General features: G+C 47.2%; 1 protein-coding gene across 1 annotated transcript in view; it reads right to left on the bottom strand.

Annotated features, from left to right (window-relative positions):
• Window positions 1-14,171, bottom strand: part of KCNQ3 (potassium voltage-gated channel subfamily Q member 3) — a gene marked incomplete at its 5' end in the record, with an annotated part of 287,046 nt that overhangs the window by 8,768 nt on the left and 264,107 nt on the right. The window contains 2 exons of the mRNA XM_082675056.1: window positions 952-1,054; window positions 1,958-2,160. Coding sequence (XP_082531182.1) covers window positions 952-1,054; window positions 1,958-2,160 — 306 coding nt within the window. The remainder of the gene's footprint in view (window positions 1-951; window positions 1,055-1,957; window positions 2,161-14,171) is intronic.

Here is a 14,171-nt window from a genome sequence, read left to right as displayed (position 1 = left end):
ATTTACTACCTGGCTCTTTACAGAAAAAGTTTGCCAACCCCTGAACTAAGGCATCAATGACAATGCTAAAAAGGATGGGGCAGAAGCCAGACCATGAAGCATCCCGGCAGAGACCTCCCTCAAGCTTGACACAGATTCATTCATTGGTTTTCTTTGAATAAGACCATTCAACCAGTTATGAATCCAGGTAGTTGTGTTTTTATCCAGCCTCATTTCTGGGACATTGTACAGGATGGGATCATGAGGAACCAGGTCAGCGGCTTTGCTGAGGGTCACATATTATAAACTATTGTGCTCCCTGATCTACTGGACTGGGAATCTTCTGAAAATATCACGACTAGTTCTCAGAGACTCTGACTTAGTTTCCAGAATTCACTGCCACTATGGCGGAGTGCTTATAAGCCCATATCCTGGTCAAAGTTTCCTTGAAGTAGTAGCATATTTTTATTTTCTTGTGGAATTCAAAACAAAACAGAAATAGCCAGGGTGAATTACAGTCTTGTCTGAAGCAGACAAAAAAATCCTATCCGTGATTATCTTGTTGAAAATGCTAATTAAAAAAGAACTAGATGGATGAAGACAGGCAGAAGAAAAGCTATTTTGAGTGAGAAGCCTTATAAAAGAAAACTCCATGTCAATACACCCCTGCCTGCCTCCCCAACATCCTTTAAAATAAATGGTGGCCGAAGCCAGACAAGAGGGTGACAGTCGGAAACACTGTCAGGGGCCTGTGGAAGCATTTTTATAAAACGGAGAGCAAGGGTCTCCCAGGATGACCTGCTAATGCAGCCGCTCCCTTAGAACTGACATAGTCTCTGGACTTGACTCAGGGGTTACCTGAGGGATCTTCTGCCCACCTTCCCAAAGCCCAAGAGCACTTTACAAAACCGCACCCTGTGGAGCTGAGCTGGGGCCTCGGGAGGCCCACAGGCAGGGAGGAGGGGGCGTTACCTGACGGCTCGGATGGCGGCCTTCAGGGTGGGGATCATGTCTTCGATGAGGAAGTCATTCCCGTAGCCCCTGTCCTCCGCTATGGGGTCGGCCGTCCCGGCATCTGGGAGGGAAGGAGACACATGTCAAGGGCAGGTCACAGTACTCGGAAAGGCTCGGGGACCTGGTTCGGTCAGAGCCATCCAAACTCAGCCTCCTGCATCTCCATTCCCATTTCAGAAACCCCGATGCGTCCTCCAGTTGTGACGTCATTCCGTCATTCAGACCCTCTCCTCATCTCCCTTCCGTTATCCAGATGTCTGAGTCAGAGGTGCCTGTAGGTCAGGACTGTTGCTGGGGGAGAAGGCTAGGGTGGAGGTGATGTGAATTCCAGGGTTCCGGAGTGGCCCTTTGGAGGCAGCCAAGGGACACACGTGGGTGTTTATCAGACAGACCCGGGTTTGGATTCTTGCTCTGTCAGTCATTATCCTTGTGACCTTGACTTGGGGGGTGGTCACTTTCTGAGCCCTACTCATCCTCCCTTTTCGTAAGTGAAAGGGGCACACAGATGTGTTGCTCCTACAGCCCCCATGGGGCACTTCTCCAACACCTCCTCCCACCCCTGGGGGTGCTGAGTTCCCCAGGTGTCCAGATCACTCTGCACCGGGCCCCTTTCCATCCTTCGAGGTGACCTCCATGGCAATGCACTCATCAGGGCCCCCCTTAGGATCCATGGCGGTATGTCCCAAGGCTCCCTGGAGGGGATGTGCAGACACATGTGGTGACCCTGGCCCAGGAGAACAGCTAACGTGGGCCCTCTGCTCTTGGAGTGAGTGCAGGGACCTATCACAGCCCAGGGGCTGAGGATAAGACAAGTGAGACGCTGATGCAGGGCAGCAGGAAAGGGCTACTTTGTAGACTGCAGGGTTCTTCCACAGGGAAGGAAGGGAGGGAGGGAGGGGAGGAAGGAAGAGGGTGGGAGGAGGTGACAGGGAGGAGACAGGGTGAGGAAGAGGGAGGGCGTTACCTTCAGAGCTCTGCCAGAAAGCGTATGCTTTCATGCGGAAGGCGGTGCGGAAACGCTCTTTATTGTTTGAGCCAACAGGCTTTGGTTCTTTAGAAGGACTTTCTTCTATGGCATCTACATTCAGAGGGGTAAATAGCTTTCCTTTAGTATTGCTACCACGAGGATTAGAAAGGCGAACCCGATCCAAGAGACCCAGCTTTTGGCTACAAAATAAGCAAAAGTGAACAATTTTCCTCCTTGAGTGCAGGCTTTCGTAATTTCCCGTCCCTCTCCATAAAGACGCACACATCCTCTTCCACGCGGGAGTGGGACTCGCGCCTCCAGGGCTCAATCTGATTGAGCGGCTTGGAATGGGACAGGGCTTGGTTCAGATCCTAGCTCTGCAACCGACTAGCTATTACACCTCAGGCGCGTTTCTCTGAGTTTCAGTTTCTTCATATGCTTAAGTGCAGCGTAAACGAGATCCAGGATATAAAATGCCAGCCTGTAGCAGCAGGCAGCAAAGCTTCATTCCTCCTCCGCTCCCATCTCCTCTGCATCAATAACTTCCCTTGTACCGCTCCGTGGTGCCCAGATAGTGACTCACAGAGGCGAAGCTTTATCAAGTGTTCCTTGAACAGAACTGAATGACATAAAGCAAGTACCCTAACCTGGTGTCCACAGACACCCCGCCATGGACAGAACTTTGGGGGAGGTCCATGAGCTTGAATGGGAAAAACACTGCATTTTTAATTTACTAATTAGATTTTAATTCACTAATCTCAAACTGAAAATTAGCATGTCTTTCAATTATGAATGTATGAATAAACCCCAGTAATATCCTTAATGCCCCAGCCATGTCCTGTGACTTTCCACAACAGAAATCACAGGTCATTTTATATCCTGTTATCTCCAGGTATTGCCATGCTCGTCACTGCTTTGAAATTATGGTAGTATTCAACCTGCCACTACATCATGCCATTAGATTCAACACAAAGAAGCACGTATACGACTGCATCTCAAAAGTTTAAATATTTTGGTAATTACATTTCAACATTATCAGTTTCTTTTGTAACTGTCTGCCTTTTATTTATGGATTCAAAGTTGTTATTCTGAGAAAGGGTCCCGGGACTTCATTGTACTGCCAAAAGTCTTCTTGGCACAAAAAACAGTTAATGAGTCCAACAGAAAGTTGCCCTGGTGCAGAAACCATCTAGGTGTCCTCGGGCAAACCTGTGACCTTAACCAGACTCAGTTACCTCACCTTTAAAATAGGGATAAACACGTCCCACTTCACTCGGTTGCAGTGGGATCATGCCTGTCAAGGATTTGGCATGGAGCCTGGGATACAGTCGGTGCTCTATAAATAGTAGTTTCTCCCTCTGTCTCTTAGCCTCTGCCCCTCACCTGAGTGGGCACAGGAGGGAAGTCCTTTTGTGTGGTACAGACCAGAGAGACCCATAGTGCTTGTTTCACACATCAGTACACTCAGCTCAGCTGCGTTCTCTCCATCACCCACACGGGGCTTGGTACCCAGCAGGTGTGCATGTACTTGTGGGAGAAATGAGTGAACAAATGAATATGACTATGGGTGGTCAAGTCAGCTTTGCGTCAGCCTGAGATAACTGAGTATTTCTACAGTCTGCGTCTGGTTATGAGAGCCAGAAGCTGCTGCCATCTCTGTGACTTGGGGTGGTGAGGAGGTCCTGGCGGTGGAGCTGCAGAGGTGGGAGCACCTCGTGCCGAGCAGGTGCCTTACGCTCTCTGAGCACCGGGTCCTCATCGGTTAAGTGGGCCTAACAACACTTTGCTTAGGAGAGATTTGGGGAGCATTACATATGATAATGTCTGTAATGCTTCTTGTCTTCAGCCTGGCATAGAGAAGCCACTAAGAAGTATTTCATTAATGAATGAACGAACAAGTGGATGAGTAATTGTTACACCTGACTCCTTCTGGACTGTTGTCTCTCGCCCGGCATTGTTACATGAATACATGTACATGCCCAGAGTAGATTCAGAGAAATGCCAGTACTCAGATGACGCCATCTTTCCTGAGCTGGTCAAAGTTCTCAGAGTGGTTTCCTGACCGGTACTAGGTAAATGACTAATGAGAATAAATCAGGGTCCAGGGGCTCAAAATACTAAACAAGGCAGGATGTCAACTGAACAGAGAAGGCTTTCCTAGCCATGAGCTAAGGGAGAAGGGGACTTGAGGTCAGTCACTTCTCAGGCCCTCTGCTTCCTGGCCCCTGCCTACCTGTCTTGCTATACCGCCAAGCAGATCCATCATTCCATCAGTACCAAGCCCCTTGCCCATCCCCACGTCCCCTCCTGCATGCCTTGGTGCACTCAGCCATGCCCTTCCTTGCCTTCTCAGTTGACCTCATTCTCATCTTCCCTTTAAAACTGCCCAAGGGTCCCCTCTTGGAAACTGAGTTCTCCCCATCTGTTCCAAAGACAGGCTGTGTTTTTCTCCGTCTCTGTGTCTGGTACACAGGGTAGAGGCTGTACACTCCCACACCCGCCCGCCGCACTCGACTGTGTAGTCCTGGCAAAGAAAGTCCTGCCTGGTTCTCTCTGAACCCACCCCACAGCCTTGCTCAGCACAGCCTGATGGTCAGGACTCTGGGGCAAAACTGGCCTGAGGGGACACGTCCTAAAAAACATGTAACCTAGGACACAGAACTCATGCCGTCTGGTCCTCAGCTCCTTCACGGGCACAATGATGAGGGCCAGCCCATGTTACATGTGGCTGTGGAAGGGTTAAGCGAGGGAATACGTGTAAAGTGCTTAGCTGACTGTCTGGGATGCGGATGTGAGAAGCTTTCAATAAATGCTGGCTGTCACCATTATCGGTAAATAATCCTCTTCCTACAGAAGCAGTAGAAAGCTAACGAGTGTGAAAAGGATGGATAAAATTTCCTGAGCCACAAAAAAGTGTTTTTTTTTTTTTTTTTTTTAATGAACTGAGATGAGTTCTCAGGATTTATGTATTATTTTACAGTACTTCTTCTCAATGCTAGTCTCAAACACTCACCACTGTCACAGAACTTGACCTGGGCAGGAGATAAGTGTATGAGAAGCTTAATTTTAAACTAAGCAAGACAAAAGTAAAAAAAGTAATGGCGGCCACTTTGTCCTGATTTGAAATCTCAGGATAACTGCTGACTATCAGATAATGAGAGAACTCTCTTGGTTCTATCTCCGTTGGGATTTAGGATTCGCTTGTTTGGCATTTAAATGTTTCACTGCAACTTCTAACAGTCTGAATTGCTTTGGCTATGTTCACTTAATACCCCACTGGTCACAGAGATCGTTTTATGAGAGAGGGATTCTGACAGCATTAGGAATCCAGATGTGTCGGGCACGAGTCAGGAACCTCGGCTCTGAATTACGGCCATTGAGCCTAAGAGGCTTAGCGGAATTCTTTCTCCAGCAAAGTGGGTGATCAGCTTACGTCTTAATTGTGTTGCCTGAAATCCAAGACCCCAAAGGGTAATCAAACGCAAGGCAAAGTTCATCCTTGAAACTCAAAACCCATCTCTGCCCTTCTCCGTATGGATTTCTAGTGCATGATTCAGGCTGTGTGTCTGGAGGCTATGCTGGGTCTCGCAAGAAAAGCTCTCCTTGAAGTTGGCATCAGATCCCCTTGGAAAGCCGGGTTCCCTGATTTGTTAAGTGCAGACAAATGACTTCCAAACACGAATTGGGAAAACTGGAAATAGAGACTAAGGATGGCAAAAGTAAAGTCAAGGCTATTCTTTCCTGGCAAAGTTGTTCAGCCCCTGCCCTGGGCTCCTGCCCCAGGGAACTCTAAGTTGTGTTAAGCTCCACGCAGTTCCCTGATTTCACACTTCCCAGCCTTGGCACAAATGGTGACCTGTATCTAGGAAAACCTTTATCCCTTCTTTTATCCAAAAGACCGACTTTTTGTCTGAAACTTCGTCCAAATATCAGTCCCGAGGCACACTTCCACTCTTGGTCCAGTTAGATATCCATTCACTGTGCTTCCTTTTTTTTTTTTTTTGAGGTATGCGGGTCTCTCACTGTTGTGGCCTCTCCCGTTGCGGAGCACAGGCTCCGGACGCGCAGGCTCAGCGGCCATGGCTCACGGGCCCAGCCGCTCCGCGGCATGTGGGATCTTCCCGGACCGGGGCACGAACCCGTCGTGCCCCTGCATGGCAGGCGGACTCTCAACCACTGCGCCACCCGGGAAGCCCTCACTGTGCTTTCTTAAAGACTTTTCTCAACCATGGCGCTTGGCCACCATAATGAAATCTCTGACTTTCGAGGGACTCTCTCTCTCATTTTGCCCCCAATGGCATGTCTGGAATCGCACTTGATTGACATCACTTGGAGAGTGCTACTGGCTTCTAGTGGGTCAAGGCCAGGGATGCTGCTAAACTTCCTACAATGCACACAGGGTGGCCCCACAGCAAAAACTTATCCCACCCAAAAAGTCAACGGAGCTGAGCATAAGAAACCAAAAGCGTAAGCTATCTGTTCAGAAACTGTACTTTGTCTAACGAGCCAGCATCTAACACAGTGCCTGGCACATAGTAAGCACTGAAAACACTGTTACGATGTTGGGTGAAAGAAGGAAGGAATAATAATATTTGACCTTCTGATTAAGAAAATGAACCCAACTTCAGCTGAGGGAGGATGTGCTGTGGAGTGGAAAGAGTGTTGCCTTTGGGAGAAGAGAACTGGGTTCAGATCGCTGCCCTGCAGGTAGTATTTTTTAACTTGGGTAAGGCGTTAACTCTTTCTGATTCCGTTTTTTTTTTCACCTGTAAAATAGAGCTAATGTTATGTATTTATTCCACAAAAATGTGTTCTACATCTTGAAAATGCTAGGCTCTTAGTAACTTGCTAAGGTAATAGTTGTGACTAAAACAGACGTGGTTTACAGCCTCCAGTGAGCTTACAATAAGGTCAAGAAATCACACACTAGGCAAACAGATATATGTATTGTTGGAAATCTGACCAGTGTCAATGAAGAAAATGTTGCCTGTCAGATCAGTAAACAAAGGATGTTGCAGCCATCAGGCCATCACATTACAGCCGCCCCAAAGGTGAACCCTGAGGGAGCTCAGGATAGAAACACGATGCCCCCCAGGGTGCACTCTGAGGGGCTTCAGGATGAGAAGGTACCAGATACTGGCCCTGGAGAGCTGAGGTGCCTATAGTGCGATGATTTCAGTGAGCCCAGACTTTTGCATCTTCCCATACATAGAAAAGCGCTAGATTCCTTAACCTGAGATGCCAGGGTTTCTTTAATGAACAGTAAACTTTCGATGTTCTGACCACCCGGTCTTTGTGGCAGAAACTCCTATATATCCTGGATGCTCTTTGGAACGGTCCCTCAGAGCGACCTGAGAGGCTGCATCCAGGGCTTAAGTCCTCAGAAAGTCTGCCGAATAAAAAGTAATTCTTAACTTCTAGGTTGTGCATTTTTTTTCAGTCAACACCAGGAAACAAAGAGAGCGCAGTAACAGAGAATATCACGCGGTCCCCTTAGGTAGGGTGGTCAGGGAAGGCCTCGGGTGGATGGGAAGAACAATCAGAGAACCAGTTTCAGTGGTTCAGGTTCAAGATAATGGTGGCTCCAGACATGGAAGCTGAGACTGGAAGAGTAAGAAGAAGCAAGACTTCAAAGAAAAGGAGTGAGACCTCTCCAGGCAGAAGACTCGCACGTGGGTGCAAAGGGTGTGAGGGCTGGTTTATGCCACTGAAGGGAGCGCACGTGACCAAAAATACGTGAATGGGGGACAAAGGGCAAGATGGGATCAGAGGCCAGGTGGGTCAGGGATTTTTAGAAATAGAATTCAAAAATAGGAAGAGGAAAATAGGAATTTCTATTTTATTCTAGGTCTACCTGGAGACACCCAAAGAGTTCTAAGAAGGAAAGAGGATATCAACTTTGCTTTTAAAAAGAATTCACATGTTCATAGCAGCACTGTTCACAACAGCCAAAAGGCGGAAACCACCCAAATGTCCGTGGATGGAAGAATGAATGAATAAACAAAACGCAGTATAAACATACGATGGAGCCTTAAAAAGGAAGGAAATTCTGACACGTGCTACAACATGGATGAACCTTGAGGATATTATGCTCAGTGAAATAAGCCAGTCGTCAAAAGACAAATGCTGTATGATTACACTCATATGAGGTGTCTAAAGCAGTCAAACCTGCAGAAGCAGGAAGCTGAATGGTGGTTTTCAGGGGCTGGAGGGAGGAGGAAACGGGGAGCTGGTGTATAATGGGCGCAGAGTTTCAGTTTTAGAAGACAAAGAAGTTCAGGAGATTGGTTGCACAACAATATGAATATATTTAACGGTACTGAAATGTACATTTAAAAATGGTTAAGACAGTAAATTTTATGTGTATGTTACCACAATAAAAAAATTTTTTTAAAAAAGGGAACACCGGGCTTCCCTGGTGGCGCAGTGGTTGGGAGTCTGCCTGCCGATGCAGGGGACACGGGTTCGTACCCCGGCCTGGGAAGATCCCACATGCCGCGGAGCGGCTGGGCCCGTGAGCCATGGCCACTGAGCCTGCGCGTCCGGAGCCTGTGCTCCGCAATGGGAGAGGCCACAACAGTGAGAGACCCGCGTACCGCAAAAAAAAAAAAAAAAGCAACAACAAAGGGAACACCGTGGCTGCTCCATGGAGAATGGATTGGAGGAAAGCAAGGAAACAATGAAAGACCAAAGAAGATGCCACTGAAGTTTCCTAAGCTGGTGGCTTGGACTTGGGCGACTGCAGTGGGAAGGAGGAGACCAGCACTTGGACATTTATTCTGGAGAAAAACCACAACAGTCTTCCTTGACGGATTCTGTGTGGCCATGAGGGCAAGAGGCAGGTAAGGCACCACTCCTGGGTTTCTGGCTACACAAATGGGTGGGTGGGGACACGATTTCTTTTTTACAGTGATGCCATTTTGTTTTCAGTTGAGCAAAAGGAGCAAAACAGGTTTGGAGAAGAAATCAGAAGTTGAGTTTGGCGGTCCCTTGTCTTCACACACATACACACTTGATACAAGACTGTGGTGTGAAGCGGATCTTAGTAGATGGTGAGGATTTGCCTCACAACTCAAACAACTTAGGTTGAATATTAGACGTCACTCTTAAAATACTTTTGGAATTTGGAATATAAAAATATAAATAAATTTTGGTTTGTATGTGCTAAAGAAACACTGGAAAGATACCTAAAAACTGAAAAAGATTATTTATGGGGGGTAGGAGGGTGGAGTGGGGTAGACAGGGATGGAAGTTGTACTAAGATGTTTTACTGTTTGCCTCTATATTATTTTGACTAATGAACCATGTAAATTTGTTTTAAGAAACTTAAAATTAAAAAAATTAAAATTAAAAAATCATTTAGACTCTCTCCATTGGGAAAATTTCTCAGTGGTTATACCTTCCTGCGGTATATCCTCCTCTCCCTTCCCATTTCTCCTCCTTATGTACTTCCTCCAGGGTTGAGTCCTCCTCTGTTCCAGTCTAGATTCTTCTCACTTCCAATTCAATTAAACTCTCTTTTGTCTCTACTCTCACACTCAGCTCTTGGGCCCACGTTTGCACATTGAAAACTCATAAAAGTGTTCATATGAACAAAATACAAAGAGAACCTTAGGAGTACTTTTAAATACAATTCTTGCCCTTCCCATCCAGGATACAGAATAAGATGAGATCGTGGGGGGGAGGTGTCAGTGAAGCTGTGATATCAGAGAGAAGTTGGAAGGGAGACAACCCAATAGGTAAGGTTAAAAAATATCAGAGGCAAACAGTGCTTAGTAAACAACTTTGCTTGGGACCAACCTGACTATATTCTCTGCCTCCTTATGCCATCTTTGTTGGACATGTGTGTCCTGGATAAGCTATAAATATGTTTTTTTAAAAAAACAAAAAAACAAAATTTGAGCTTGGGACAAGTTACTTTTAGGAAGACTGAGAGGCGTCCTGTCAAATAAATAGTTGGGGACCTTATCTTTCTTATTCATAGCTATATTCCCTAAAAGGGCTTCTGGTACACAGGAGGGTCTTAATAAATATTCATTGGATAGGTGGATGGACGGATGAACAGATGGACGATGATGGATGGATGATGGATGATGGATGGGTGGATGATGGATGATGTATTACGAATGATGGATGGGTGGATGGACAGATGGATGGATGATGGACAGATGGACGGATGACGGATGGATGATGGATGATGGATAGTTGGATGATGGATAAACCAAGAGTACAGTGTCACTGCAGCCAAGAGTACAGTGTCACTGCAGCCAAGAGTACAGTGTCACTGCAGCCAACAGAAGAGTCTTTTGAAGAAATGGTCAATCTGTCTTGTTCTGTTTGTTCAGCTCAATGAGCACAAACTGGGTAACCGGCACAGAGCAGCCAATCCCACCTACAGGAGTTAAAGCCCTGATTTTGTCCCTTCTCTTTTTCATTCTTTCTTCCTTCCCTCTTTACACATGGGAAAGGTAGAGCCTACACAAGACCAGCAGTCCCCTTTTAGAGGCTCCCTCAGCACCATGGTCTACCCTGAAAAAGGCAGAGAAAGCACAGAGAGAATAAAAATCTGTCACCATCCACGTGCGAAACCTTTGAGGCTTTGGTGCCCTGCTTTTCTCTCTGAGAAAAAACTATGAATGAAAGTCGCTATCTCGCCTATGTTTGTTTTTCATTAAAACGAGAGATCTTAATTGGGAATTAGATGACAATGAAAATGGAGTGGTCGTCAGCATCCTGGTACTTCACGGTAGAGCTAGGAGAACTCACATCCTTTGTTTCTAGCTACGATATAAATTCCTCTATAGAGAAATGAAGACTCATTTATTTAGGCATTTTGCACATTTTTCTCTGCATGCTCTTCTTTACTGACCTAATGAGTTGGCGTTTCTAGGGATTTCTCATACAGAAATAGATGGCCCATGGAAAGATTACAGGCCTAGGGACTCAATGCTTGTTAGTTTGAAGGATGGAAGAACGAAGGAGGGAAGGAACAAAATTAGAGCCCTAATCCCTCCCTCAGCCCCATGTAAAGCCACTCAGCCCTTAACAGTCAAGTCAAAGGAAAGCACCTCAGGGATCCTCTCCTGATGTGTTGTTCCAGGTAGAACTTAGATTTCCCTTCCTCTGCTCGCCTTCTCTGTACTCCTGTGTCTGTAATATCCCCATACCAGCACCCTCCACACTACATTGTTCTTTTTTGGTTGACATATCCACCTCCCCCATCAGACTGTGAGTGCCTTCCCCATTACACTGTGAGTCCCAATTCCCTGGGAATCTCTAGGGCCTGAGGCAAAGCAGGGCTCTTAATGTTTGGGTTATGGAAGGAAGGAAGGAAGGAAGGAAGGGAGGGGAAAACCATTGCCAAGCTAAGATTCAAACCTATGCTGATCTGACTCCTAAGCTGGCCTTACAGCATGTGGAAAAGATCCTCGGCACAGAAAACCCAGAAATGTGGGTGTCAATCAGGATAATGACAGTAATAATAATAAAAGCAAACCTTATGTAGTATTTGCCAGGTTAAGGCTCTGTTCACACTTAATCCTTGCAATAGCCCTAGGAGGTAGGTATTCTTACTATAACCATTATATAGATGAGAAAACTGAGGCACAAAGGTTTGGCAATGTGCCCAAATCATACTGTCAAAAAATCTTCCAAGAGGCTTCCCTGGTGGCGCAGTGGTTGAGAGTCCTCCTGCCGATGCAGGGGACACGGGTTCGTGCCCCGGTCCGGGAAGATCCCACATGCCGCGGAGCGGCTAGACCCGTGAGCCATGGCCACTGAGCCTGCGCGTCCGGAGCCTGTGCTCCGTAACGGGAGAGGCCACAGCAGTGAGAGGCCCGCGTACCGCAAAAAAAAAAAAAAAAAAAATCCTCCAAGTGGCCTGTAACTCACATTATCTAATGTGGCAAAACGATGCGGGATCAATTCTGCTACTGTGGCCACAAACTCACAACACACAGGAAGTGGCTCAGGAATCCCTTGGTCCAACTTCTGTGATGAGGCAGCCGAGGGCTAGGGGGCTGGTGGTTCCTAACGGACTGTCTGGGCTGAGGAAGGAAAATGGTGGATAAAGCAGGGACCAGGAGGTAGGGTCATGATAGGACTGACTCCTGGGCTGTAGGAAGAACATTGTGATTTTAAAATAACCCTGATATATTGATCTGCTTCACTCTCATCTGGACAGGTTTGCAAAGTTAGCTCTGCTGAGCTCAAGGATCTATTTGTTTCCTCTGATCCAGCATGTCTGGAGATCTATGAGCACGATTCCAGAACACTTGCAGCTGGTGCTCCGAGGACACGCAGACTCACACACTGTTGGAAGAGTGAGAACCTATATATTTTTCTGTGTTGGTTTCCTAAAAGGATTATTTTTCCCATGTTTCCAAATCTCGTGGATGAGTAACACCCCAAATGAGCAGAACTAATCTCTAGTGAGCGTTTACTTCTGCCGGACCACAGGCGTCATTCCAAGCAGCCTATGAGGTTAGGACTATTATTGTCCCCTTCCACGTATGAGGACGTGAGGACACAGAGAGGTTGCAGAAGTTGCTCAAGATCACACAGCTCATAAGCAGAGCGGCCAGGTTTTGAAGTCTGATAGTCTGACTCTGGAGTCTGTCTCAGCCGGAGAGGCAAGGAGGGTCTGTCACAGGAGGTGACGTTTGGCAGTGTCTCAGATGAAGTGAAGGAGCAAGTGGAACAAAGAGGTAAGAGTTCCTGGCCGAGAGAGAACACGTGCCAGGATCAAGAGTCTGCGAGATGAACTGACCTCACTCTTCTCTCCTGGAGGACAAGGACGGCATGATGACCAGCTGTGCTGTGGTGGGACTCAGCCTGTATGGCCTGATGCAGTCAGACAGACCTATATCTGAAGTCCTCATCTTGGCTATTTCTGTCCTTGGCTTAGGTCTAAGTTACATACACGCTTGAGCTCAATTTCCTCCTAAGGAATACGATTGTACAATATCTCTTTCACTAAATCATTTATTTATACATTCAGCAAATTTATGGAGTACATCCTACATTTCAGGCACAGTGTTAGCCCTATCAAACTCGTAGAGAGGAAGAGGGAATTTTAAAAGTTTTGACTGTATATGAAGTAAATGCAGGACGTCCCTGGTGGTGCAGTGGTTAAGAACCCACCCGCCAAGGCAGGGGACACGGTTCAAGCCCTGGTCGGGGAAGATCCCGCATGCTGCAGAGCAACTAAGCCCGTGCGCCACAACTACTGAGCCTGCGCTCTAGAGCCCGCGAGCCACAACTACTGAGCCCACGAGCCACAACTACTGAAGTCCACGTGCTCTAGGGCCCATGCTCCACAACAAGAGAAGCCACCGCAATGAGAAGCCCGCGCACCGCAACGAAGAGTAGCCCCCCTGTGCCACAACTAGAGAAAAGCCCGCACGTAGCAACGAAGACCCAATGCAGCCAAAAATAAATGAATAAATAAATTTATAAAAAAAATAAAGTAAACGCTTCCTTAGGGGAAGTGCTGAGTCCTACTTAAGGGCACCATGAGTGGGGCATCTAAACTAGGTGAGAAGGGGTGAGGCGGTGGTTGTCAACTGTCTCCATCTTTACAAGAATTAATTAAGACGATCTATGGAAACTGCTCAGCCCCTACCAAGCCCACAACGGAAGCTGGCTCTCTTCCTTCTCAGAGTTATAGGTCCCGAGAAGGAAGCATACAGTGATCAAAGCCAACCTCCCAGCCATTGTAGGAAGTCAGGGGGCTTCTGTTCCTCAAACAAGCCTGCATAAAATCAAATCAGTCAAGACAGTCCCATCCTTGGGACCAAAGAAGCTCAGCTCTCTTGACCCTTTGCAGGGGGGTGGTGGGAACACGCACTAGCTTTATAAGAAACTACAGGTATGAGCTCTTTCCAACAAGCTGACTAAAATGTTCATTTTTTTTTTTTTTTTTTTTTTTGCAGTACGCGGGCCTCTCACTGTTGTGGCCTCTCCCGTTGCGGAGCACAGGCTCTGGACGCGCAGGCTCAGCGGCCATGGCTCACGGGCCCAGCCGCTCTGCGGCATGTGGGATCTTCCCGGACTGGGACACGAACCTGTGTCCCCTGCATCGGCAGGCAGATTCTCAACCACTGCGCCACCAGGGAAGCCCAAAATGTTCCTTTCCTTATCCCAACAGAGAACCAGGAGCTGTTAAGTTAAAGAGGGTATAACTCTTTCCTTGGGCTGACAAACAGATGTG

This window comes from Grampus griseus, assembly GCF_964374135.1.
Source record: "Grampus griseus genome assembly, chromosome: 17".
NCBI lineage: Eukaryota > Metazoa > Chordata > Mammalia > Artiodactyla > Delphinidae > Grampus > Grampus griseus.
Note: the sequence above shows the minus strand (reverse complement) of the source record. Positions and strands in the feature narration are given on the sequence as shown.